We start from the raw sequence: 27,976 nt of genomic DNA on the forward strand, positions 1-27,976 counted from the left end.
AGATCCTTCTGACAGACCCATCTACCACACGCTGGAAGTGCGGGTGTGTGCCACCACAGTGGGTCTCAGAAACCATTTTTGTTCAACCCAAAGACTGAACATTCTGTGAATGTAAGAATGGTACTCACTGCCCCACCCCATTGTCTAACATATGATTTCTGCCACCTCCTAAGCACTGTGCAGGTTGAGGAAGCTGAGGGAAGCAAGCCAGTAGGCAGCACTCCTCCATGGCTTCTATATCAGCTCCTACCTCCAGGTTCCTCCTTGAGTTCCTGTCCTGACTCACTTTGGTGATGAACAGCAATGCTGAAGTGTAAGCTGAATAAACCCTTTCCTCCCCACCTTGCTTTCTGGTTATGTTTTTAGCCATGGTGGTTTTGGTCATGGTGGTTTTGGACATGGTGTTTTGGTCATGTTGCAGCAACTGAAACCCTTGCATCTAGAAGTTGCGTTGGTTCACGGTGTTCTATCAAAAGGACAAAAAGGTGCTTTTCACACTCAGGCCTGGCAACCCTGAGTTCAATCTCTAAAATCCACTTAAAAGTGGAAGGACAGAACCAATTCCACAGCTCTGTCTTCTGACCTCCACATATGTATCATGGCACACGTATCCCCCACAAGTAAAAACACTAATGTTCTGAGTCCCTCCCTAAAGGACAAGTGGTACTGCTCAAAGTCGGTGTGGACAAGGGCTTGCGTGGCTGGCTTTAGGAAAAGATTTCCTCCCTTTCAGTCTTAGTTTCTTGAATAGTAAAATAGAACGACTATATTATTTGCCAGGTCCATGGAATAGGCCTGTAATATCAGCAGCTTGGCAGGCTGAGACAGGCCTAGTGTACACTGAAGGCCTTCCTGGGTTAGGGAGTGAGCTCAAGGCCACCCTGGGCAGCTTTGGAAGCTGCTGTCTTAAAAGAAAGAGGAAAAAGAAAAAAGGAAAAGAGAGGAGGTGACTCAGTGGTAAAGTGCCTGCAGAGCATGCGTGAGGCCCTGGATTCTATCCCCCATATTGCCAACACAATAAACAAGAACCTACTATCTGCACTTGAGGGCTTCTTCTATCTGCCTCGGTCTCTATCTCAAAGCAAGGGTGGGGGGAAAGAGAGGTGGGGAGTGACCAGGATGCTGTCATCACAGACTGGCTCATACCTGCTGGGCATATTCAAGGTCCCATGAGGGACACACCCAGTCTGATACATCTCAGCCCTTTAAAGTTGAGGCCCCAAGCCAGCTCAGAGTCCTCAGAGCATGATAAGTGCAAGCCCAAGGCCTAGACACAAACATAAGGGTGGCCTCTTGACCTCCATTTTAGTGCCCATAAAATTAGGCAGATGCTCTTACTTGGAAATGAGTGGGAATGAGTTAGATAGGTTACATGGGCACAGGAAGCACAGTAATCCTATGGGTGTGAACTCATATACACATCTGCGTATATTTGCACACAGATATCATGTACATACATGGATGTCCATAGGAATGATACTTTGATTGGATGTAGAACATCAGGGTGGACTCCCAGCATTATAGTCACTACTTTTTTTTTTGAAGAGAGTTTTCACAAGTATAGGTGTTTTGTCTGCATGTATGTGTGTCTGTATATCACTTGTATGCCTGGTGCCTACAGTGGTCAGAAGGGGGTATCATATACCCTGGAACTAGAGTTACAGATGGTCGTGAGGCACTGTTCTGGTGTTGGGAGTAGAACCTGGGTCCTCTGGAAAAGCAATGGTGCTTTTAACGACTGAGTCATCTCTCCTGCTTTTTTTTTATTTCACGTGTTTATTTTGGCAGTACTAGGGATTGAAGCTAGGGCATCAAGCATAGGGGGCAACTGCTCTACCACTAAACCACATCTCCAGCCCCCTTTTGATAGTTGCCAGGCCCAGGCTAGAGTCCCAAGTAGACTGGAATTTGGCCTAACCGTTTGAACATTGGGTACAGCCAATATTGGGAACAGAATCCAGGTCAATTGGGGTACCAGAGTGTATGCCAAGAGCTGTATTCTCTAGACTTGGGGAACCAGAACTTTGTGCTCCTACCAAGACAGAGGGTCCTCGGGGAGATTCCTATGCCAGACACTGTCTGTGGGCTTCAGGCTACAACTACTAAGCCTTTGATTAGAATCTCTATACATCAGATCTGACATATAGCTTGATTGGGAAAATATGTGGACAAGACTCTTTCCTTAGGATGTCAATCATTCACTTGCTAAGACACATATACACAGACACCAAAACTTGTTAGTTTTAACAAAATATTTTAAGATTTTTATGTGTATGGATGTTTTACCTACATACATGACTGTACCACATTTTTGTTGTTGTTGTTGTTTGATACAGGGTTTCTCTGTATTGTTTTGGAGGCTGTCCTGGAACTCGCTCTGTAGACCAGGCTGGCCTCAAACTCACAGAGATCCGCCTGCCTCTGCCTCCCTCCTGAGTGCTGGGATTAAAGGCATGTGCCACCAAAGCCTGGCAACTGTACCCCATTTACAATGCCAAAGGAGACTAGAAGAGGGTGTTGCATCCTTTAGAACTGCAGTTAACAGACACTTGTGAGCTGCCATGCAGGTGCTGGGATTCAAACTCAGGTCCTCTGGAAGAGCCATCTAGTGCTCTTAACCACTGAGCTGTCTCTCCAGCCCGACTTGCTTGTTATTTAATTAATAGAGAACTAGAGAAATGGTTCAGTGTTGAAGAGTTTGCAGACTTTTAAAAATATCTTAAATGGCCGGGCGTTGGTGGCGCACGCCTTTAATCCCAGCACTCGGGAGGCAGAGGCAGGCGGATCTCTGTGAGTTCGAGACCAGCCTGGACTACCAAGCGAGTTCCAGGACAGCCTCCAAAGCCACAGAGAAACCCTGTCTCGAAAAACCAAAAAAAAAATATCTTAAATGAGGTGTATAAAGTGTTCTCTTTTTAGTTAGTTTTTATTTTGTGTGTATGGGTGTTTTGCTTGCATGCCCAGATGTGTACCACAAGCCTGTCTGCAAACCAGAAGAGTGTATTAGACCCCATTATAGACACTTGTGAGTCACTATGTGGGTGTTGGGAATTGAACTCAGGACCCCTGGAAGAGCAGCCAGTGCTCCTAATCTCTGAGCCATCTCTCCAGCCCATCCAGCCAGATGTTTTTATTTTTAATTGGGTTTCTCTGAGTATGGTGACACATGTCTTTAATCATAATATTTAAGGGGCAGTGAATATCTGTGAGATCAGGCCAGACTGATCTACATAGCGAGTTCCAGGCCAGCCAGAGTTACATGGTGAGACCCTGTCTCAAAAAACTGTGAGTTAGACAGAGAGAGAGAGAGAGAGAGAGAGAGAGAGAGAGAGAGAGAGAGAGAGAATGTGCACACTGACTCACACTGTTGCCCAGGGGTTGTTCCTAGGCACTGAGTAGGTAGAACCACAGGTGCAAGCCACACACTCAGCTACTTACCATCTACTGAACAAATGAGACTGTCCATCAAAGTAGTCTCGGGACACATGAGTAGGGCAAGAGTGGATTCCTCTGAGAAGCCATGGAAGAATTTTGAGGACAGGAAATAATTTTAGAAAGGCACGAAGGAGACAATCCAGGAAGAGGAGAGCACTTAATCATGGAGGTGAGAGAGTTTTGAAAATACAAAGGAGTTTTACCAGCACAGGGTTCACTGAGAAGAAGGAAGATGGTTCTGGAGAGAACCTGGTCTGTATGAAGAGCTATGAATGCTGTTGGGATTGTGGAGCTTTGTGAGAGTATGAGGTTTTAGGGTGAACAAGTGGTGTGACAGGAGGGACATGTTAGGGATTAGTCTGTCAGCAAGGAGGTCAACGGAGGGTGTGGGATTAGTGGGAAGAGACTGTGCTAGGCAGAGGCTCAGGTCTGCACAAATGAGGGCACATTGGAAACCCTAGCATAAGGAATACAGTGCCTCAGGCCTCTGGGTATTATTTTCTGGCTCTGTCCTCTGGCAGGGAGGCCTCAGTTCTCTCTTAGAGCCTTCTGGCCTGGCTGGGGCAGGGTCCTTGAAACCACCAGAGCATGAACTAGCTCCTGCGGCCAAATGGGCCACTCTCTGAGCCTCATCTACCAGATCTGTTCTACTTAAGAGATTCAGAAGCTCTAGCCTGGAAATCCCCAGGACGGGTGTTGGCAGTTTCTCCCCAAGTGTCTCACAGGCCATTGCAAGAACTGGGGCCTGGTGCATGAACTTGGTGGGATTTTGGGGATGAAGAGTCTGGAAAGCTCTCACTCTGCTGGCCCTAAGTTTGAATACATATGCCAGCAGGCCAGGTAGAGTGGTAAGGACTTACTTGGCATCACACAGTTGGGACACAGGACTGGAAGCCAGATCTCACTGGAGAGACTCAGAACCCTGGAGTTCAGACCCTCTGGTGCAGGTGGAGGGGTCCTGTGATTTAAACTTCTGCCATTGACTATGGCTTAATTACTTTGGGATGTTCCTTAGACTCTCCTGGTCTGTTTCTTCAACTGTAAGAGGAGGATACTACCTACTTTTGGGGATTATTGTGAAGGTTAAAAAGCAGCCGAGTGCTTGGCATATGGTAAGTGTTCAATGTCAGCTGGAGATCTGGCAGAAGCAATAGTAGATGTCACCCCCAGTGCCCCCCCCGTTTCCTCTCTCTGAGACTCCTGTAGCTTAGGCTGCCATTTACCTCTTGAACCTCATGTCTACCTACCAACTGCTGGGATTACAAGCGCGTGCCTGCATTCTGTTTTTCCATATGTAAACCAGCACCAACAATCCCTGTCTTGTCACTTCTCTGTCCTGTTCGGGTAGCAACGTGGACTAAATAAGGTGTGTAAACGTCTTAGGGCAGAGCTGTCTCCAGGTCAATGTTTGTTCAGCTTAGAGCAATTTCTTTCTAAGGCCTACTCTGACCAAATTTCCCATCAGCCCCACCAGCTCCCCCACACTCGCAGGTGCTCCTTTGTAACTGCGGGAGGGGAAAGGTCCGCTCAAGCCCAGGGGAAAAGGGAGAGCTGGGAAACCGCGTAGGGACGAGATGAGACAGAGGAGGGATAGCAGACAAGAAGGGCAGTGTGAGGAAGAGTCGTAAGGACAAGGAGAGGGGGTGGAAGGGACTTACAGATGGAGTGTAGTGGGGGTGGAGGGGTCCTCCTGTACTGAGATGCAGGCTAAGGGATGTGCGGAGCACCGGGGCACGTGAAAGAGCAAGGCTACGTGCAGAAAGCGCAGCGAGATCGAATCCTTGCGGAAGAATGGGGGGGTCGCCGTCAGTGCGAGGTCTGTGGATGACTGGGGGCAGGGAATTTGGGCCATCACCTCCACTCAGTCGGAGGTTCGGAGTGCAGATCCCGGGCTGCAGCCAACCGCGGAGGGGCGGGGAAAGAACATTGGACGCCCGCGATTGGCCGCCCCTCCGACGGCCGCTGACGCGAGCGGGCGGGCCCCTTTGTGACGTCACAATCAGCTGTTGGACCGTTCGGATTTGTGCCGTGAGCTCCGGCGCAGCGGCCGCAGCAGCTCCGGGCGTCCGATTGCGAGCCCCGCTGTCTCCCGGCCAGTCCCCGGTATGCGGCCCAGGCTGTGAGCACCGGCGCCCCGGGGACGCCCGGCCGCACAACTACCTCAGCGCACCGATTGCCGCAGCCGCCCCTGGTGAGTCCTGACCGCCGCGGGGCCGGGGGCTCCGGGCGCTCCAGGACACGCCCTGCGCCCCCCTCTCCGGTTCTTTGTCTGTCTCCGCCGGCGGCCCCTGGAGCTGCGTTCTCGGCTCTCTATTGGTTGCCCCAAGCCGGTAGGCCATGACGTCGCTTATTTGCATATGACATTGAGACGTCACCAAGGCCAGCCCCGCCTTCCAGGCTTGCTTGGGTGCTTGTCCTCTGGTGACCCGGTGGGTGCTGTGTTGAGTGAGCCCGGCCCAGGGTTGAAAGGCAAGCGGGACCCGAGGGGACTCGGCGGTTTCCCGGGCTAATCTAGAGAATGCGGTCGGGGCTCTCATCTGCTTTTTCCTTGCGACCTGAGGAAGGGTCAGACGGTACAGCTCGAGCTAGGTTGAGAGGGTGGTCGGTGGATGAAAGAGGCTTCAGACTGCCGGTCCCTGAGACAGCACCAGATGGCAGTGAATGTCCTTTCTTCAGGCTCCGCCCCCAACATAATAACATCCTTTTAATCCCTGACATGTGTGCAAAGCCTTAGTTGATGTCATTTTCAGCCTACAAATATTGAGGGTCTTAAATTCTATTTCATGGAAGGGGAAACTGAGACCCAGAGAGACACAGCTTACTGGAGATCTCAACCAATTAGAGTCACACTCAATGAGTGACAGGTTCCTTAGCTGTGGGCAAATGCTTAGTACAAGCTTAGTTCAATTAACCAACTATATATCCATCTACTGGGGACCCTGTCTTGGGCTCAGCATCCCCTCAATTTGATAGGGTCTTTCAATCTTCCCGATTCTGGACATTTTTCCAGGAGGTTTCTGAAGATTGGGCCCGTTTCAAGGCGACCTTCTCTGCCTTCTCTCTATCTTACAACCCAATAAGTGGCAGTCTCCCAGCTGTTTTGATCCCAGAAAGGTGAGTCACTAGTTGCCTGCCTCCGGTGTCTCCCAGGCAGATGTTGTCGAGAATGAGCTGGGAGTTCCCTTTATTGGCCTCTCATCACCTTGTCAGATCCCAAGCTGTCAGCTAGGAGGAACCAGACCTTCCCTAGCACAGGTGCTGTCGGGAGAGTTTGCTTCCAGAGGAGCAGAATGGTTCTTTCTTTCCAAGTGAGTAGATGTGGAGGCTGAATCTGGATCTTCTTCCCAGGCTGGGGTTTGTTCAAGAATGGCCTGGGCTAGGGGTGGCTTAGGGCTCAAGTGCTATTCTGGGCACAGCTGCTGTAGTATTAAGGGAAGGTTCTTCCTGGAGTGGAGCCAGGAAACTGAGAACCAGGAAGCCAGCAGGCTAGGGAAGAAAACCCAGGAGGCTCTCCTTGTGGTCAAGGGGAAGAGTGGGCAGTTATAGCTGGCTGGTTGTTGTCATCTCTCCTGGCTGTCACTGCTGCATGATCTCCACGGGGGAACTTCTCTGCTGAGCCTCTTACCTCTCTCAACATGCCATCAGTTGAAGTTCCTTGCAGGGTCTACTACAGTGGGAACCCTGGGATCTCCACATCATTCTATGGATAGGCAGAAGGGTGATGGCTGAATCAAGTCCAGTCTCCCTGTCTTCTGTGCACTCTTCCATTCTAGGATATGATCTCTGAGGCTTTTCTGATTATATATGCTCTGCATTGCCCCACCACTACTAAGCTGTAGCTTTTTGGATAGATTAATGTTATCACTTTGAGGTCTGTATTCCTAGAACAGGGGGCTTTTTCCGTGTCTTGGTCCAGGGAAGGGCTGTCTGAAGGTTTGGGTCTTGGTCCAACCCTTGTGTTTATCCTTAAGGGCTGCTTGGATCTGACTGCTTCCTTCTTCCATCATCATCTGCCTCTGACATGTTGTTTAACTAGGGTCAGGCAACCCAATATTCTTTGTCTTGGCTAGAGATGCTGTCCTTGAACAAGAGTCTGGAGAAAAGGAGTCAGAGTAGGGAGGACCTGTGAGCATAGGATCTTACACCTCATCTGGAATACACATCTGAGGGTTGTCCAATCCCATGGTGAGATTGTAGCACTTTTCAAGCCACACAAGGTCCTATGAGTATTCTTGATCTCTGGTTGCTGCTTGGAAAAACCTTGCTGAAATCCAAGATCCTTTTTACCCCTAGAAAACACACCTAGACACAACCCTATTTACAAAACTAAAAATGTCCAGTCTAGACAGATACCCAGAAAAGGTAGGAGTGGACTATAGGGATTATGGAGCCACTGGTTATCTAGATTCAAATGCTACCTGTGTCTTTTATTAGTTGTGAGACTTTGGGCTAATTGCCTCACCTCTCTGAGTCTTGTTTTATTTCTCTCTTTACCAGAAAAAAGAGTAGACATTTTCTCTCCCTTTCTGTTCCTTTTGACAGGATCTCATATAGCCAAGGACTGTTTATTTATTTATTTATTTATTTTTAGGTAGGGTCTCATGTAGCTCAGACTGGCTTTAAACACACTAGGTAGCCAAAGCAGGACTCGAACTCCTGATCTTCTTGCCTCCACTTTACTAGGATGACAGATGTGGCTTACCATGTCTGACTTTAAACTTTTTGATCCTCTTGTCTCTCTTCCAAACACTAAGATAACATGTTTGCACCTTCATACCTTGCTCTAATTTTGTTTTGTTGTGAGGACTACATAGGTAAAATAGATGAAGTTGCTTAGGATGGTACCTGACACATTAATGTTAATTTTATGATGATGATAGTAAAGGCAGTTTGTTCCCTCAATGGAAATTTCCTATTTACTTTTTTCAAAGCTGTTCCATCCTCCAGAAACCTTCCATGGCAAAGCCTGGCCATATATACCACTTCTTCCATATCCCAAAGCAGCCTGTAGTAACAGCAAGTTTATTAGCTTATTGGACACTTATGTGTGCTCAAGCACTGTTCTAAACACATTCTGTTTAGTTCACTTAATTCTTATTAGGGTGTTATTGTTGTTTGACAAATAAGAAAACAAAGACCAACAGTTTCCTGAATTCACACAGGAAAGCCTACTGACCGCAGAAAAGCACACACAGGAAAGAGCCTACCTATGCTTCTCCATTGCCTCTGCTCAGGGTGCTGGAGCCCTCTGTCCCCCAGCCACCGTCAATGGTAGACTCTAGCCTAATGTCTTTCTGTGCTTCCCAGGTTTTCGCACTGCCATAGGGCGCCCCCTTGAGGTTGCTTCACCCGCTGACCATGTTCCAGCGCTTTACCAGCCTTTTCTTCAGCAATCCTTCGCCTCCTGAAGACTCCAACTGTCCCGGGGCCTTCGTCTCAGAGGAGGATGAAGTGGATGGCTGGCTCATCATTGACCTGCAGGGTGAGGTCTGAGTCAGGGGGCCAGCACTCTGATTCCCAAGCCCCTGAAGGCATCATAAGGACGGGGAGGCCTTGCAATATGGAAGGGGAAGGTGGTTATTTGGGAATTGGAGTCCCCCTAGGCATCCTGGGCAAAGTGAAGTTGAGGCAGTAACACAGACCCTTCTCCCGAAAGCCCTGTTTGTCTTCTCATTTGTTGGGGGCATACACCTGGGGCCCCCTAGGGCAGCAGGGTAAGGACCCTGACCCTCAGGTGCTCTCTGGACACGATGGACAGGGGCTATAGGTCTGACTAACGATGCCCTTTCTCTCCCCATCCCCTGTGTCCGGTATGTGTGCGTGTGTCCCCCCCTCCATCCCCCCTGCTGCTGCTGCTCTGCATGGCTCCCCACTCCCACACCCTATAGACAGCTACACAACTCCCCCAAACCCTGGGGCCTCTCCTGCTCCCGCAGGCCGCCCTCCACCTGCGCCCTCCTTGATGGACGAGAGCTGGTTTGTTACCCCTCCCGCCTGTTTTACTGCAGAGGGGCCTGGTCTTGGGCCCGCGCGCCTCCAGAGCAACCCCCTGGAGGACCTCCTCATTGAGCATCCCAGCATGTCCGTTTATGTCACCGGCAGCACCATAGTGCTGGAGTCTGGGCCACCTTCCCCTCATCCTGACACTGCCTTGCCTGATCAGGATCTCAGTGATGGGTGAGTGGGCAGGCTAGGGTCTAGGAGCCTAGCAGAGGAGTGTCCTTGAGACAAAGGGCGGGGCCAGGTGGGTAGGGATCACTGATGGTCTTGTGGCTAAGATGGGGCTTGGGAGAGTCTTGGCTCAGAGGACTGGGGCCATCTAGAACTGCTAAGCCAGAGCGCAGAGTGGGGCTTGTATTGTTGGGGGGGCGTGGAACCCTCTCCCTATCCTTCCTGTCTAGTTTATCTGCCTCAGGGGTAACTATAAGAAACATCTGTAATTGGGATTGAGGCAAGAGTTGGTACCCCTCGGTTAGGGCATTCATAAGAGGTTAGGCCCCGAAGAGACAGGGTGGGAGACTCGAGTCCCCTGTCCCCCTCTGACATTTGTACTTTGTCCCTGCAGAGAGTTGGCGGCGCCTGCCCGCCGGGAGCCCAGGGCTCTGCACCACACAGCAGCTGCTGCTGTGCCTGCGCGGGCTGTGCTGCTGGAGAAGGCCGGCCAGGTGCGGAGGCTGCAGAGGGCCCGGCAGCGGGCAGAGCGCCATGCCTTGAGTGCTAAAGTGCTGCAGCGGCAGAATCGGGCCCGGGAAAGTCGTTCTCGCCGGCCCAAGCACCAGGGTAGCTTCATTTACCAGCCGTGCCAGCGCCAGTTCAACTACTGAGCGCCCCCACTGCACCTCGAATCCTGCAGTTTCCTGGTCTCATCTGCCTCCTCTGCAGCAGCCAGTGTGCTGCTCGAGGGCTGTCCAGGGTCCGCCTGCCTCCATCTGGATACCACAGCCTCCCTCCTTCCTAAGTGTTTGAGGTGGGATGATGGCCCTCCACTCCCGGGTTTCTCAGTTTCTGAACTAATTCACCTGCTAACCTCTTTCATCCAGGGTCACCCTCCCCACCTCTGTTTCTGATTCTTCACCATCTCACTCCCCACTCCTACCCTCCCATCTCCCCTTTCAGACCCCTAACCTTGTCATCCTGCTTCTTCACTTTTGTCCTCCTAACCCACCGATTTTAAGAAGCCTCTCCCACCATGACCTGGCACAGTCTCCAACTTCCAGCTCCTACTTTCCAAGACTTACTCTTTTCTGTTCGGTATTGCTCCTGTTCCCTTTTTCATTCCTGGCAATTCCCTCCCCCAATCCTGACTAGGTACAACCTGCCAGGCCTGGGCCATTGTTCTTACCCTGTAGTCAGGTGTCAGGCTCAGGGTTTTGATTTCAGTTTTCTTCCTCTGTCTGCCTTGGGGGCTGAGCTCCTTGGAGCTGCTTAGGCCTGGAAAGTTTAAGTATGTGGAGGAGGACAGTGAGTTGTAAGTTAGATAAGGTGAAGGGAATAGAGAGAAAGCAGGCAGTCTATTGGGAAATGCAGACAGGGACAGATGGGTTGAGACACAGCAGGGAGCAGGGCATTGTGAGAGCCGGCACTGGGCACTGTGCTTGGTCAGAGGAGCTAAGCCCTGGTCTTAGGCTTGAGCCTGGAGTCTGCCCCCATTTCCTTTTCCTGTAATCCTTCCTTCCAGAATACCCCCTACCCCTCGTGTGAGTCTTGAGTCAGAAGGGCTTGTACCTTGTCACCTTCCCTTGACATTGCCACCCCAGGAGTAGAAGCTGGGTAATGCCCTGACATCCTGGCCATCTTTGTTCACATGCCCAAGGTGCTAGAATTAGGAGACGCAGGCCAGAGGGCTTCTAGGCAGGGAAAAGGGTATATACCCCAAGGCAAGAATGCAGAAGAATGATGCTAAGGATACCTTTGGGGTAAAGCCATCCCCAGACTGACAGCTCTGCCTTCATCTTGCCTCTGGCCTTATACTTCATACTTTGCTCAATGTGGCTGATTAATAAACACTCCTGGATTAGGAGGCCAGGAGTCTCACCGTTCCAGTTCCCAAATTTTTCTTACAGAAGTTCAGGGCCTTCAAGTGGCTTCTTAATGCTTTCCCACAGGGCTCTTCCTGAGTCCCCTGTGGCCTTTCCTCCCCTTCTAGTCAAATAGCTGGAGTAAGGAATTCTTGGGTAGAGCACAGGGATGGGGTAGCCAGCTTCTTCCTTCTTGTGGTGGGGCTCAGACACCAGCAACAGCCTCTTGGGATGCCCCAAGTCGTTTCATATTCTTTCTAGCTGTCCTTTTTTAACTGTGTGCTCTTTCTTCCTCAAAAGTTTTAGATTTCCTGTTACATATTAACACAGGTCTTCCCTTTCACTTCAACTCCGCGTTTCCAGGCTTCAGAGCCAAGCCAGGGTTGGAGAAAACTGCATTCCTGAGGGTAAAAGTAGTCACCCTCTCCGATCCTTTCTCATCAGGCTTCATGTGGGGATGAGAGGGTGTCCCCAGGATGGGGACAGAGGAAGCCTTGCTAGGGTCACCTAGCCCAAGGATAAGCCAAATGCAAACTACACGCAGATCAAAACCTCACACCAGCTTATTAGGGCCCTAGTAGTTGATATCCTTGCTCCTGTCCCAAGTTCTTCAGTGACAACCTAATACAATACTCTTCCTGCTCTTCTAAGGTCACTTCCCAGCCAGCTTAGGGACTTCAGCACTTCCAAGAGCTGAAACTCCTCCAGCCCTTCTTGTCTATTCCTCACTGCCAGATGGGGCCTAGGCTCAGTCCTGGGCAAGTGCCCATGATCCTGCTGCTGTGGGATGTTTGATAGGGCATTTGGCTCAAATTTCAAAAGGCCTCGCTCCTGACCTGTCTTTCTAGAAGCTCCTGTAGTTCTAGAACCCTCCAATCTCTCATCTGACTGGTTGCAAGGCTCATTTTTCTTTTGTACTTTCCTATAGATTCTGTAGCATTTGAGTGTGGCAATATTTTAATTGTGTATAGATTTCTTAAGAACCAACACTACGCAGTCTCCTGCTAGTCTGCCTCCTGAAGCATCAGACCTTGTCATACTGTATTGACTGTGTATGTGCCTTTCACCTTGAGCATGCTTCAGGATTTTTTTTCTTAAACCACAGAACTTGAATATACAAGGGAACCAGAATTCACAAAGTCCTATGCAACCTAGACAGGAGGAGGTTAGAGAGTCTGTCTTGACTGATTTCAGAGACCCTAGAGCAATTTGTACCAGTTTGTATTAATGTCAATACTACCAGCACTTTGCCAAAACTAAGGATGTCAGAGGGACCTGTTTCTAGAGTGAGTCCCAATTACATCAAAGGGCAACTTCCAGCTTTCTCCAATAAGTCTGAGTGGTTCTCTTGAGCTGGTGTCACTTTCTAACCTTTGCCAGTCTAGCCCCAGCAGGGCACTATGTGTGTGTGAGTGCTGTTTGGTGCTGTTTTGGAGTATGCCTGCTCCCCAGCCTGGAATCCTCTGATCAACTTGCTGTGACCTATAATGTCTTAGGTGCAACAAGGACCCTACCAGAGCTCCTTGGGTGGCTTTCAAGATCCATGCAGCTTTGTGTGAGGGGACTGAATGCAGACAAACCACAGCCTACTCTAATACCTTCTTACCCTACCACCTAGTTCCAAATGGAACCAACAAGTTGAGTGCAGATCTGTTGGGTGTTTTGTGTTGAGACTGGCTGAAATGAAAAATCTTTGACTGATCATGTTGTGATGTGTCGACAGACTCAAGGACACGACCACCCTGACCTGGTCATGTAGCATGCCTGTGTGTGTGTAACAGGATTCTGAATGTTAGACTGTAATACTATTCCTGTATGGGAGAAAAAATAATATAAACAAATAAAAATCTATTTAAAGCACATTATGCTTTCTGCCTGAGCTGAGCTAAAGTCTAAAGAGACTCTATAATCTCAAGTATAGTCAAGACAGAGGGCGTTATTATTAGGCTGGCTTTGGCTCCAGTTTGTCATACAAGAGAGGAAGAGGGTACGTAAGTTCTCTGGAAAGAGACAATATAGGGTTCAACTCATAAAATATTTTTAGAAGACCCTTGTAAGACACATATATGAAGCCACCTGAAATACAGGAATGAAAACAGAAGCACAATGGAGACACTGGCCATTCTTTTAGTCCCAAGCACTGGGTTATAGGACAAGGAGCTGCCCATTTAACAGCAGAACTGTGCTAAGACAACCTTGCTGGCCAGTCTGAGAGCATGTGAATGGAGCAGCACAGGAATGAAGTGGGGGAAGTGCCATCTGTGTTGCTGACGGTCTCTTGCCTCTAACAATCCCAGGTGCCTTTGATGGAGGGTTGGTTCTACTTTCTGAGACGAGGTCTTAGGTAGCCCAACCTGGTCTCGAACTCTCCATGTAGCTGAAGATGACCTTGAACTCATGGTTCTTTTTGGTTTTTCAAGACAGGATTTCTCTGTGTAACAGCCCAGGCTCTCCTAGAACTCGCTTTATAGACCAGGCTTGCCTCAAACTCAGATCTGCCTGCCTCCACCTCCTGAATGCTGGGATTAAAGGCTTGCACTATACTGCTTGTACTCGTGATTCTTATGCCTCTACTTCCCAAGCACTGTGATTACTAGTGTGTGCTACCATACTCGGTGATTGATTATTTGTAAACAAATGAAATTAGACTCTCTCTCTCTCTCTCTCTCTCTCTCTCTCTCTCTCTCTCTCTCTCTCTCTCTCTCTCTCTCTCTCTCCCTCCCTCCCTCTCTCTCTCTCCCTCTATGTTGCTAATTTTGGTTTCTTCAAAACCAAAAATAAGTTGTGTGAGCAGATGGACACATTTTCTTCATCAGGCAGGTAGATCTGAGTTACAAAGAAGGCTGTGTCTACTCATCTATGATTTAAAAAAAAAGGCTTGCTTACCTCTTTCCAATAACACACATTAAAGTTCTATGACAAAGACATTTATTTAACACGTTCAATATTTCACATTGTACAAACCCTTAGATTCTCTTTATTCACTGGTCCATTTCTACAACAAATACATCCAAAACACTATATAATAAAATTATTTACAACATTTCCAAATGACAAGATTGCTTTTTGCCCCACTACTGCTATTCACACACAGTACTTCCACAGCACAATACATCATTAGAAGATCTACAAATGCTCACCCTGTACTCTAGGCTGCTTAAGAAATGTGAAACTAATAACATTTATAATGGCATTAGCTCCTTTCAATACATGGCAACATTTTAGAAGCCTTAAACTTCATTTTGCAACACCAAAAGGGCTGCTCCCCATTACACTTTATGAAACAACAGGTTTCAGGGACTAGGAAAAGGACTGAGTTATTAAAATGACTAACTGTACAGAAATAGATTAAAAAGTCACAGCTGAAAATTGCTCTTTGTAAAATTCACACACATTTACAAGTATCAAGTCATCTTCCAGCTTGCTTACTTGGATTTTCTTCGCTTGGATTGCACTGCACCAGTTATATCTGTTGGGAGAGGAAGGAAGGATATGTTCAACAAAGGTAGCAGTGCCCTTCAGGTTGTCCACAATGTCTAGAATTGACATAGTGGAGCCCGATTAGGCTTCGAATCAGTTTAAGGGACACACGATTTGAAAACAGTCACAGCTTTGCCTGCTGACTTATGTGGTAAAAGAGAGTGGCCCTTATATCAAGACCTGCCAATTGGGGAAATGTAATGAAGATCAGGGAGATGGCTCAGTGGGTAAAATCACTTGCTACCAAACCCAGATTCAATCCCTGGGTCCCACATGGTATTTGTTGCTCTGTAGGCCAAGCTGGCCTCAAATTCACAGAGATCCACCTGTCTCTGCCTCCTGAGTGCTGGGATTAAAGGCGTGCGCCACCACTCAGCATGGCAAAGCACTTTTATCTGCTTTATCTCTACCCCACCCTCACCAACATGACCCCTCGCAAGCTGTACAATCAGCAATCTCCCTCAATTCACATCACTCAATGAAGTTATAGTCACACTAACAGTGTTTTTGGTGAGACACCAGCAAGTGAGTGAATTGCCCCAGAAACTAGACTTTGGCTGTGTTTTGTAGCCAACCCATTATTCTGCAGTAAGGAACACTTCTTGATATGCTACAGTAAAAGTCTCTAAACTACATGACATGGATCTTAGTCAAGGTCTTCTGTGGCCCAAATATATGGAGGCTTTGAAGGGCTAGGATTACACAGCTCTATCAGCAGAGCACCTGCCAAGCATGTATGAGGCCCTGAACTTAATCTCTAGAACCACCCCACCACACCCCAAAACAGGGTACACATACACGGAAGCATTTCACAACAGGGAACAGCATCCCTGAACTTGAAGGCTTCGTAAGTGACAACTGAATGATTTATACATAGTAACTGACATAAAAGGGAAAGACTGCTTTGATTCCTTTAACTTCCCTTATACATATCAATGTCTCAAGTCAAGCTACTCTTGTCTCTAAATATTTAAAACTTTTCCAGTCTTCTATGGCCGAGTACAGTAGTACCCTGAAGCTCTGCAAATGTAAACATCTGTTTAGAATCTAACTGTATTGACTTACTTTTCATTCTGCTGCATGATATTTTAGTTTTTATACAAAATATTTTATCTTGGTACTGTGGCACACTTGTAATTACACCTGTCAATCTCAGCACTTGGAAGGTACAGGCAAGGGGGTCATCTTTGATAAATATAGGGTCTTGAGGACAGCCTTGGGGCTATATGACATGTTATAAATAACAAAAGTAAACTCCAAATCCAAACAATGTTTTAAATACCTCTCATTGAGATGAATTTTCTGATGCTACATTACCAGGTTCAGTATTCTAAGCAAAACTGCTTTTTTAAAAATCATAATACTTTGAGAACCCAGGCCACCAGAAACAGATGCGAGAAGCAAAATGTTTATTGCTGTTAACTCTGGTCATTGTCACACAGGTCAGTAATCAACTACTAATTAATACAAGGTCACTCTGCAGTCCAGGCTGTCTGTAACTCACTGCTAGTGCAGGCTAGTCTCAAATTTGTGGTTCATCCTCCCACTTCAGCCCCTCAAGTGCTGGGATTATAGGCATGGGTCACCATCCTGTCCCTATAATCAACTCTTTATGTCCAATTCTCAAGTTTGATTTTCACTGCAGTAAACTTATTTGAAGTGAAAATATACAGGGTTTTACCTTGACATTGTTCGTCCTTAGAAAACTATGTGGGCTGAGAAGATAGCTCACTTGGTGAAGCGCTGGCGGGGCAAATGTGGGAAGTCGAGTTTGGATCCCCAGCACCCATACAAAAAGCCAGGGCAGCAGTGCATGCTTGTAATCCCAGTGCTTGGGAAGAAAAAAACCAGGCAGCTCCCTGGAGCTTGCTGGCCAGCTAGCCTGGAACAATGAGCAAGGTCAGTTCATTGATAGACTACTGTCTCAAAAAAATAAGTTGGAGGCTCCTCAGAGATGGCTCAGTGGTTAAGAGCAGCTGCTCTTCCAGAGGACCTAGGTTCAATTCCCAGTACCCACATGGCAGCTCACAACTGTCTGTAACTCCAGTTCCAGGGGATCCAATACCTTCATACAGACATACATGCAGACAAACACAAATGTACATGAAATAAAAATAACTTATTAAAAAAATAAGGTGGGGACTGGCTGATACCCAACACTCACATTTGGCTTCCATGTGTTTGTACACACATGTGTACACACCTGAAAGTATGTATATATGAAAATGAAAAAATTAAAAAGAAGCTATCAGTTAGGTCAACTATAGAAACATCTCCCTTATGTATGAAGAATCAAATAATGGATGGGTGAGGTGGTATACACCTTTAATCCCAGCACTAAAGAGGCAAAGGCAGGAGGATTTCTCTGAGTTTGAGAGCTATATGGTCTAAGTAGCAAATTCCAGAACAGTCAGGACTACACAGAAAAACCCTGCCTCAAAAAATAAAATAAAAATCAAATGGTATGTCTGAGATTTAGACAGATATAACTAGAAAATGAGGTGGGGAGAGAAGCCTGAGCAACGTCAGATTCCACCTCCTTTTATTTCCAAGTCAATGAATTGGAATACTGCCTTTGAGTACAAATCAACATATAAGGCCCTCAGTAAAGGTGGTGATATATTTTTATAAAAATGTCTTTTAGGCCCCCCCACAAAGACCAACTCTTGGCAGACCTTACAGCAAAATTAATAATACCCCTTAAAGCCATTTAAGACTATTCACTTTTTTGGTTTTGGAGACAAGAGTTTCTCTGTGTAACAGCCCCTAGCTGTCCTGAAACTAGCTCTGTAGATCAGGCTGGCCTCAAACTCATAGAGATTCATCTGCCTCTGCTGAGTGCTGGAATTAAAGGCCTGTGCCATCACACTCAGGCAAGACCATTTATTTAACTTGCTATTTTGCTGTGTACTCAACATATTTAACTTGCCCTTAAGAAAACAATGTAACCAGCTAGTGGTGGTGCGCGCCTTTAATTCAGCACTTGGGAGGCAGAGGTTGGTGGATTTCTTAGTTCGAGGCCAGCTGGTCTACAGAGCAAGCAAGTTCCAGGACAGGTAGAGCTACACAGAGAAACCCCGTCTTGGAAAAAAAAAAAAAAAAAAAAGAAAAAAGAATGTAACCAACTTTACTAAGCCTTGGATTTCCCATGCAATCAGGTTTTAGAACCTAAAATAAATGCATAGCTTTAATCATAGGTTAGATACTCTTCTGTGCCCCTGACCCAGAATGTGTGTATGTTCATGGTGTGGTAAACATTTGCTTAAAACAAATATCCACCATAAACACTACAAATGTGGTTATAGGTTGATAATATTTGCAGTGCTGTGTGGAGAGCTATGTGGTCAGGTGTGATCAGGAAGTGATTTCTTCCCTGTTGAAACCCTGTGAAAGATTTCTGTAAAGAACCCCTCATTCCTTTCCCATGCCATGTTTCCTGTACTGGTCAATTAATGCAGAGCAAAGTCCTTTGTTAGGGACAAGGGCAACTACTGGGGCACAGATACAGACTGATTACAGACATGCCAGAGACTACAGACAGACAAAAGACACGGGGAGAGTGTGGAGAATTCAAAATTGGGTTCACTCTTGGTCAAATTAATCCAAGAGGAATGGACTTAATGGGTTAGAAACTGGTGGGAATGGAGAATGGTATATTTTTATACTATCATGAGATATAAAATATTTGATTTTGGAAACAGGGTCTCCCTATGTAGTCCAGGTTGACCTGGAATGTGCCCTATAATCCAGCCATGCCTTGAATGTATGATTTTTCTACCTTAGTCTCCTAAAGGCTAGGATTACAAGCATGTACCAAAATGCCTGGCTAAACATCCCCCCCCCCTCCCCGGTGTTGTGACACATGCCTTTAATCCTAGCCCAGGAAGCAAAAGGAGGTGAGTAGATAGACTTTGTCTATCCTGGTCTATAACAAGTTTCAGGCCAGCCAGAGATACATAGTGAGGTTCTGTCTCAACAAACAAACAAACAAAAACCCAAATACAAAATGAAATTTCCTTTTTCTCTCATCAGATTTTTTTTTTTTTTTTTTTTTTTTTTTACGAGACAGGGTTTCTCTGTATTGTTTCAGAGGCTATTGGTCCAGCCCAGCCTCGAACTCACATAGATCCGCCTGCCTCTGCCTCCCGAGTGCTGGGATTAAAGGCGTGCGCCACCACTGCCCGGCCTCTCATCAGATTTTGAAGTCTCTATTACCTCCCCTGGAGGGTTGGGGAACAATTACTCTGGACCCTAGAGAAAAGCAATTTTCCATTTCTGTATATGTGTCTGAAAAGATCAGGTCATTTTTATCTTTTGTGATTCAATTTCTATTTGTTACAGAGCTGTCATGTGGATGCTGGAAATCGAACTTGGGCTCTCTGGAAGTCAGTGGTCTTAATCACTGAGCCATTTCTCTAGCTCCCCATTCAAAACTTCTAAGAAGCATTGATTCTGCAGTAAGATATTTCTGTGATTCAGGTAGCAACATTACGCATGCCTCCATGACAAGTGGCATGTTACTTTTATCTATATATAACTGGTAGGCCCGTGGCTTGCTTCTGGGGGCTTTATGTGAGGCATCTGACATTCCTTACCAGCGACAGATGAGTCCTCATATCAGTGTCTGATGTCAGTGCACCAGAATCTGCTGTTCCATTGGGATGGTTTTGTTTGTTTATTGAGAAAGAGTGTACTGCAACCCAGACTGGTTTCAAACTTCCTATGTAGCTTTACTGGTTATCTTGCCCCTGCCTCCTAAGGGCTGGGATTATAGACATGTGCCATTATACCTACCTTGCAAGACTAGTTTCTATGAAAACTAAGGAGTTGCCAGAGAAGATGCAGAAAATGACCTAAGAGTTCCAGTTCACAGAAGTCAACAACAATTAAAAAAAAAAACAAAAAACAACAATAAACAGTAGAGTTGGGGGATTTAGTTCAGTTGGCAGAATACTAGCCTTGATCCATTAGGCCATGGGCTCACACAGGGGAAGAAAAAAGAAAGAAAGAAAGAAAGAAAGAAAAGGAAGGAAGGAAGGGAAGAAGGAAGGAAGAAAGAAAAAAGAATAGTATCTTAGATAGGTGGCTCATGCCCATAATCTCAGGACTTGGGAGGCTAAGGTAAGATTGACACAAATTCATGGACAACCTAGGCTGCAGAGTGAGATTTGTCTCAAAACAATCTCCCCTTCCCAAACTAAAGACAGCTTTCTTTTCCTTCCTCCCTTCCTTTCTTCTCTCTCTCTCTCTCTCTCTCTCTCTCTCTCTCTCTCTCTCTCTCTCTCTCTCTCTCTCTCTCTCTCTCTCTCTCTCTCTCTCTCTGTCTCTCTCTCTCTCTCTCTCTCTCATTTATTATGTATACAGTGTTCCGCCTACATGCCAGATTAGGGCATCAGATCTAGTTATGGATGGTTATGAGCCACTACATGGTTGCTGGGAACTGAACTCAGGACCTTTGTAGGAGCAGTCAGTGCTCTTAACCTCTGAGCCATGTCTCCAGCTTTAAAGACAGTTTTCAACAAAGAACACTGGTAATGTAAAGCTGAAGTCATAAAAGAAGTTATTAGAGGCACAGATGGAGGCACTAGGCTTTGAGTTGAAGAGGGATCATTGCTGTCATAGCAGTCTACTTAGATTAATATCTTGGTAGTGTAAATGGAGAGTTCTATTTTTTCTGTGAAGATGTGAGAGCCCCTACCAAGGTAGAGGTTTAAAGAATATGGGGAGGTCAAGTGTAGCAGTGAGTGCCTCCAATCCCAGCACTCAGAAGGCGGAGGCACAGGTTTAAGAGTCGAGGGCAACATGAATGCATAAGAAGACCCTGTTACAAAGGTGTATAAGGTGGAGACAGTATGTAAAAAAGAAGCTGGGCCATATTCAGGATTTAACTGAAGTGAGTAATCATGAGCTTTCTAGTGTGTGGATGTGTTTATGACACAGGACTCATGTAACTACCTCAGACCCCCTATGTAGCTAAGGACCCTTAAACTCTTACCTCTAACTCCCTAGTGTCACATTACAGATGTGTGGTGCCACACTTAGGGGCAAGGGTGGATTTAAAACGAGACTAACCTAAGTTCTTTATTCCTCCAGCAGCCTTTATTGCTCTTGTGCACACAGACAGAAAACAGTATGCTAATGAGCTGACAGTGAACAAAGCGCAAAACCAGGAGGAGAAGCAAACTGACCTACAGAAGTGAGGATGGAGGGCTAAGTCCTCTGCAGCTGTAAGGAACCCTTGTAGCTCACCCTCACCCCACCCCACCCCACCCCCAAAGCTTCCAAGGCTCACTGCTAACCTTTAGTAGAGCTGGAGGCTGAAGCAGGCCGAGAGGATCGTTTTCGATGTCCATTTTCCACGCTCTCAGAAGCCACAGCTGGCTCCTCGGTTCGAGAGTTTCTTCGGCTCGGGGTTTTGGACTTCTCAACTATCTCTTTTGGCTCACTGCTGACAGAGGGAAGTGCCAAATTTCCAAGAAGGTTAAGGGCATCAAGACAAACAAAAAGGGACTCTTTAAGTACAGTCTCGTCTCTAAAGTAGAAGATAATTAGCAGATAGTCAGGGCCAGGAATACAGCTCAGTCTACCTAGCCCGTATAAGTCCTGGGTTTAATCCCCAGCACTGAAAACAACAAAAATAAAAGAAATCAGTCATTATAGACAGAAATGGGACAATGCTGCTGAGAACTTAAAAGCGAGTCTAGCTTGTTCCATTAGAAAAATAAAATGGGCTGGACGGTGGTGGCACATGCCTTTAATCTCAGCACTCAGGATGCAGAGGCAGGAGGACCTTTTTGAGTTCGAGGCCAGCCTGGTCTATAGAGCTAGTTCCAGAACAACTAGGGCTGTTACACAGAGAAACCCTGTCTCAAAAACAAAGCAAAACAAAACAAAAAAACAGCCAAACAAAAGAAAGCACAATGCTGGTGGGATTGTGGAAAAGCAGGTGAGAGAAATATATATAGAGGAATTACTAGAAATGAGGCACAGGATGCCACCAAGTTTTCCCACCTCAACATTACTGACCTCTGGATCAGATAATTATTTGTAAGGGGCTGCCTTTACACCATAGAATGTTTACCCAAAGACACCAATGGCATATTTCCCAAACTGCAACAATAAAAAAATGTGTCCAAGGCTGGGAATTCATCTTACTGATCACAGTTGCTCCTTATTGAGAATCTTTGGATTATACAATTTATACTGCATCAGAAATATATGAAAATGTTTTGTCCCTGTGTCTTTAATAACAGTATTACCAGTTTTTAATATTTGCCTGCTAAAAAGCCAGGATGGAGTTGGGACATTCAGCATATCTGCAGTGGATGATGATTATTCCTATTACCTAGGTAATGTAATATGCCATTACCTAATACCAGTATATGCTCAAATTTTCCTAGTAACCCCCCCAAATAATACTTTCTTTTGAGAAAGGGTCTTTCTATATAGCTCTGGCTGGACTGGAACTCACTATATAGGCCAGGCTAGGCTCAAACTCACAGAGAGCTGCTGCCTCTACCCCCCCAAATGTTGGAATTAAAGGTGTGCACTGCCATACCTGGATTTTAGATACTATTTGGGGTTATTAGAAACTTTTAAACATCTATTAAATACATTTTGCCTCTGAAATGTTTCGAGATAATGTTTGAAGAGATGCATTGCCTTAGGAAAATAGATGAGGTTTGTAGAGGAGCTGTTGTGGTTCTGTATTTCTCTTAAAGACAAGGTCACATGTAGTCTAGACTAGCTTCAAACTTACTACATAGCTGAGGATGACCTTGAACTTTTGATTCTCTGGCCTGCACCCCCCAAGTGCATGTGCTGGATTTAATTTTGATGAATCTGAAAATTTCTGTAACAAACTTTTTACTATATTCATGGTTTAAAAATGCTTATTAATATCACTTTAAAAATCTTATGAAAGTTGATTGCAAGGTACAGAACTGAAATGGAATGCAACAGAACAAGTAAAAGTCTACTTCTTCTGGGAAGATTTCCATGTCCCTCTCCCCCTGTGGACTTAGCCTTTTCTTCTCTTAGGTTCACAGTCTATAGATATGACCTTCTAAAGCATCCATAGGGTGTTCTACTATATGGAGTTCATAACGATTTATTTATTTCCGTGTATGGGTATTTTGCCTGTATGTACGTCTGTGCACATGTGCATGCAGTAATCCTGGAGGCTAGAACAGGATGTTACAGACAGTTGTAAGTCACCATATGGCTGCTGGGAATTGAAACCAGGTCCCTTGGAAGGGCAGTCAGTGCCCTTAGCTGCTGAGCCATCTCTCCAGCTCTGGATGATCTATTTTAATGTCTTGTGCCTTTCATGAGACTGTGAGCTCCTTAAAGGTACAAATCACATGTGATTTTCAACTATCAGTACTCCACTATTCACTCCTGCCAGAGGACTCTTTGCCAGCAACACTATGGTTGGGAACTGAGCCATAGCTGTTCATACATTACCTTAGCTTTATAAAACAGTTACCCCATATCACACCAAAAACTAAGCAAAGTCAGAGAGGCCAAACTGGAGCTCGAGTGGAATTACAAGTAAAGGGGTCTATATCTCCTTCTAGAGGTTCTAAGGATAGTTTTCTGTTTGAGACCAGAAAATAGTCCAATTTTCTGAGGATAATCCCTAATGTGGAACCCCTTTCTCTTGGCCAAACAAAACAAAACAGCCATAGCAACACTACCCTTGTGTTTGTGTGGCCAATGTATAGGCAGCTCTGCAAATAAAAACCTACTAGGTGTAAATGAACTTGATAGACCCTTTTTATAGACAGTTGGCATAGATTTGAAAAACTCAAGTGAATTCAAGTATTAGTTCATTTAAAATAAAAACAGATGGGCAGAGTGGTGAATAGGAATATCAATCAATTTGGCATCAGGGAGGAACTGTGCATTTATCAGCTACGATATTTAACTCCTTATCCTCTAGTGTCTAGACTTTTATCTATAAATCTCCAACTTGTCTATTGTAATACATAGGTAAAATGTAAGGGTCCTGGAGTCAGAAGAGAAGGGTTTGGAACATCAGTTTCACCGTCTGCTATAACTGTGACCTTGGGCAATTTAGTTAAAGTTTTCTGACCTTTAGATTTCTCACCTATACAATTTATTATCAAAACAGATACTATGAAAAATCAGGAGAGGTAATACATATAACGTGCTTGTAGTCCATAGTACAGCAAGGAATAATATTCAAATACTGTTGGTTGATATGAAGAGCTGACATGAAGATTCAAGATATTTTACAAGTTACATTTCTATATAAATATAAGAAATCCTTTAAAATGTTACTGTACTCCTTCACTAAAAAAAGGGAGCGATTCTTTCTTGAGCTAATGAGGTTGGGCCACAGATGTACTTTATCTGTTTTGTTAGGTTATATAGGGTAGCACAGTTAACAGACAAAAGCACATGTTTGGGGGTTACACTTTACCTACCTGGCAGTCTCTTTAACCTTTGAGGGTCAAACAGCCATGCTTAGAAGATATATTCAAGGACCACCAGTAAAGAAGCTAGCACATATATACAAGACACTTACTTCCTCACTTATGCTTAGTGCTGAATATGTTATCAGTTTTGAAAACAATCTTAAGACAGATACTCAGTCATCAAGTTTTATTCAGTGAAATGTTACCCTGGAGGAGTGAGGGCTCATAGAAGCTCTCTCTGTGAGCAGTAGAAACAGGCTGGTGCTAGGGTACAGGAGAAGAGCAAGGTAAGGGAATGGTTAAAGACAGAAGAAGCTCATGCCATGGTCATGCTAAGTCTGCAGATATGGTCATCTTTCTTACCTTTGTCCAGAGGCTATGGCTGCATTTGCCTCAAGTTCTGTAAAAAATAAAAAGGAGAGAATGAGATGTTGATATGTATGTATGTATGTATGTATGTATGTACGCATGCATGCATGTATGTCCATGTCTACAGGGAGTTTCTAGGAGTCTACCAAACGCTGTATTTAGATTAACAAGTCTCCACATCCTGCAGGAGACTCAATGTGGTATGGAGACAAAGTTGGCACTGATCCAACTTGGTTTGTTGGCAATGTAAGATACAGCTTGGTCTATTTTTATTTCTAGTTCACAATGTGAAATAATCCTGTTGGGATCAACAGAACTAAATTCACACTACCTGGTTCATATTTCATCCAGCTAAAACTAGTTTAGTAAAAGTCTCTTCCTTTCATGTTGAAGAAACTGTTTTCATTCTTAAAACATCACTACCTTCCTGCATTTTCTTTCCAATTATCTTTAAATATAATAGTGTCTTTTAAAGATTCATTTTTTCCCCCTGTACAACATTCTGTCACTCAGTTTTAGAGGACAGAGAGCTGTGCTTTGAGATACTACCCAAAGACTATATTGTATCTGTTTCTGAGACATTTCAGACTTCATCAGCTGCCAAGTGATGGCCTAGAAACAACTAAAGCAGTCTGTCTGGGAGGACTGCATCTCTGAGCATTCTTTGGGCATAGCAGACACTTCTTTTCAGCACCAGAAAAAAAACCAAAACAAAACAAATCCTCTACTTCTATTGTGTGCCTCTAGTAGCTCCATCTTACAAAGGCCGTTCCCTACTATACCAAACAGCCATTTCTCCTGTTACTAGCCTTTCCCTAGCTCTGCGCCTATTTCCCACGTAGAGAAGCCAGTGCCTCACGCTTAACCTCTATGCTGCCTGGGGGAGCACATGTTAATCTCTTTGAAGGCTACCTAGCTTACATTTTTATCTCAACTTTTTCTTTGTTCCTTCTTCCCTTCCTTCCTTTCATTTCTCATTTTGTAGCCCATGCTGCTCTGGAACTTACTATGCAGCCCAAGCTGGCCTAAAACTCAAGGCAATTCTCCTGCTTTATAAAATGCCGGGATTACAGGGAATAAACTGCCACATCCGCCATATGTCATTTTTTATTACCCATGTGCAAATTATTTGCCTCATATGGAAAGCAGAGTTGACTATGTTATATGCTTTAATGTTAAGATTAAATTGAAATAATACATATGAGTTTTAGTATAGTACCTGTTACTTAGTAGTAACTCAATATTAACTGTTATTATTTGGTCACTTGTTACTTTTCTTGCAAGGAGGCAGGATTTCACTGTCTTCAATGCAAAATTCTGGCAGAGGGAATCCTTGCTTCCTGTCTTCTGCTTAGCTCTCAGAATCTCTCCCATAAGACGTGAAGTACTCCCTCAAGAAACAGACATTATTAACTCCTTCTTGGGCCTCTATTTCCCTGCTGGGTGAGCTGGAGTACACAAATTCACCTAATATATGTTCAATAATAAAAATGGTTCAAACAAAAAGACGCGCTAACTTTGAAGAGTTGCCACCCCCAACTTGCCCCAGGCATCCTATTCTTTAGCACGAGTTATCTGGATCTCCATTGTAGCCTACTTTGCCCTCATATTAGTAATCCTTCTACCCCAGCTTCCTGAGTGCTGGGGTTCTCTGTATGTGCTACATCTGGCTAGTGTGCTCTTTAAGTCTTAGTTTTTAACTAATTCTGTTTGCTTTTTGGGACAGAGTCTCTCTATGTAGCCGTGGCTGTTCTGGAGCTTACTATTTGAGGGCGGCCTCAAGCTCACAGAGATCTGCTTGTCTTGTGCCAGGATAAAGGTGTGCATGACCAGACCAGCTTGTGGGCTCTTCTGAAAGATGACAAAGAAGTTGATTTTGAGAACTTTTACACTAATTTATGTAAGTGGAGGGTTCTGAGGGTGCTGTATTTTTATGTTTTTGAGGCAGAGTCCCATGAGGCCCATATGGCATAAACCTTATTTTGTAGCTAATGTTTGAATTCCTAATCCTCCTATTTCTGCCTCTTGAGTGCTGGGATTAGACGTGTATGCTACCATGCTTGGCTTAAAGAGATTAATAAACATTAAACTTTAAAAAGGAACAAAGTCCCTGAGCCAATTATTTTGATAAGAAAGAAAAACAGTAAAGAACCTGGGCAGCATCAACATTACAGACATGGATTAGCAAGGGGCTCATGAGACTGCACCTCTATCAGATCATGGCTACTGGTAGGGTATAAGGATCAGCTCAGTTCAATGGTGTAGTCACTGGTAAGCTAGCTATTCATGCTCTAATAAATAACCACACACCCATGCTCATAGCAAGCAACCCAAATTAAACCTATGGGTCTATTACAAAGGCAGACAAAGGCATATGAGAGTAGGAAGAGGACCTGTTAGGAAAAGGGAGTAGGAGACAAGGGAAGGTAATGGGAGGGTGTAAGTATGATCAAAATACATTATAAACATGAAAATGCTAAAGAATAAATTTTAAAAACATTTGGATCAGGAAATGGAGTTTCCATTTCTAGTTAGTCTTTTTGTTAGAAAAAAAAAGGAATATTAGTATAGCACCCCTTTTCTTAACAATTACTCTGTTCCAAAAGGTGCAGTACAATGTTAGTATCATGTAGGCAGTTAGAAGCAAGGGGAAAATGTAATGTCTGATGTCTGTTTTGTACATCCGTTCTTTCCACACTATGCAGGAGAGTAATAAAGGATATAGAATGCTGAAGCAAGTTTTAAAATACAAGTTATATCCTATTTTTATTGGCTTACATTCACAAAATCATTTTTTTCTTAAAAATTTGGTCATGTGTATACTTTCAATAAAAGGCTTTACTTATTAGTATTATTTTTTTTAGTGTGTGCTCTTGTGTGCATTTGACATTTGCAATGTGCATGAAGGTGTCCAAAAAGACCCCAGACCCCTTGGAGCTGGAGTTTCAAGCATTTATGAACTACCAGATGTGGGTTCTGGGAACTTCTGAAAGAGCATCAGCCCAAGTTTATACTGTCAATGATATTCTAATTTCCTTTGGGAAACAGTCCCTTTCTTTTTTGTATTCTTCAACAACCTTCTGTGAACCAAGAACCAAGCAAAACTAAGTATGTCCATGATACTCACCTGCTCTGGGTCTAACAGTCAAAGGCAGAAGTGTTCTGCTGCCATCAGATCATTTGTGTGTTCAAAGCTGACCCAGTGTCTCATGGCAGCTGTTAGATTACATT

General features: G+C 45.1%; 2 protein-coding genes across 15 annotated transcripts in view; one reads left to right on the forward strand and one right to left on the reverse strand.

Moving 5' to 3' along the window:
- The first annotated feature begins 4,461 nt into the window (after positions 1-4,461).
- Positions 4,462-13,313, forward strand: Tp53inp2 (tumor protein p53 inducible nuclear protein 2). Of its 5 annotated transcripts, none has more exons than XM_040732683.1 (4): positions 4,462-4,547; positions 8,743-8,917; positions 9,324-9,612; positions 10,001-13,313. In XM_040732683.1, the coding sequence occupies exons 2-4, from the start codon at positions 8,794-8,796 to the stop codon at positions 10,257-10,259; spliced, it is 672 nt and encodes a 223-aa protein (XP_040588617.1). In that variant the 5' UTR covers positions 4,462-4,547; positions 8,743-8,793; the 3' UTR covers positions 10,260-13,313. The 5 variants fall into 5 exon arrangements, with proteins under 5 accessions (XP_040588617.1, XP_012979558.1, XP_005084693.1 ...); XM_013124104.3 differs by lacking the exon at positions 4,462-4,547 and adding an exon at positions 5,461-5,626 and having other exon boundaries at positions 9,444-9,612; XM_005084636.4 differs by lacking the exon at positions 4,462-4,547 and adding an exon at positions 5,467-5,626.
- A 1,051-nt stretch (positions 13,314-14,364) lies between these two features.
- The window catches only part of Ncoa6 (nuclear receptor coactivator 6), an 82,405-nt gene continuing 68,793 nt past the window's right edge, over positions 14,365-27,976 (reverse strand). For 9 of the 10 annotated variants that reach the window (XM_040732680.1, XM_040732679.1, XM_040732681.1 and 6 more), the window contains 3 exons: positions 24,740-24,776; positions 21,233-21,381; positions 14,365-14,922 (listed from right to left, as the gene is read on the reverse strand). In XM_040732680.1, coding sequence (XP_040588614.1) covers positions 14,879-14,922; positions 21,233-21,381; positions 24,740-24,776 — 230 coding nt within the window. In that variant the 3' untranslated portion in view covers positions 14,365-14,878. The remainder of the gene's footprint in view (positions 14,923-21,232; positions 21,382-24,739; positions 24,777-27,976) is intronic. The other variant, XM_013124075.3, reaches the window with a different exon arrangement.

This window comes from Mesocricetus auratus, unplaced genomic scaffold, assembly GCF_017639785.1.
Source record: "Mesocricetus auratus isolate SY011 unplaced genomic scaffold, BCM_Maur_2.0 Super-Scaffold_100028, whole genome shotgun sequence".
Classification (NCBI taxonomy): domain Eukaryota; kingdom Metazoa; phylum Chordata; class Mammalia; order Rodentia; family Cricetidae; genus Mesocricetus; species Mesocricetus auratus.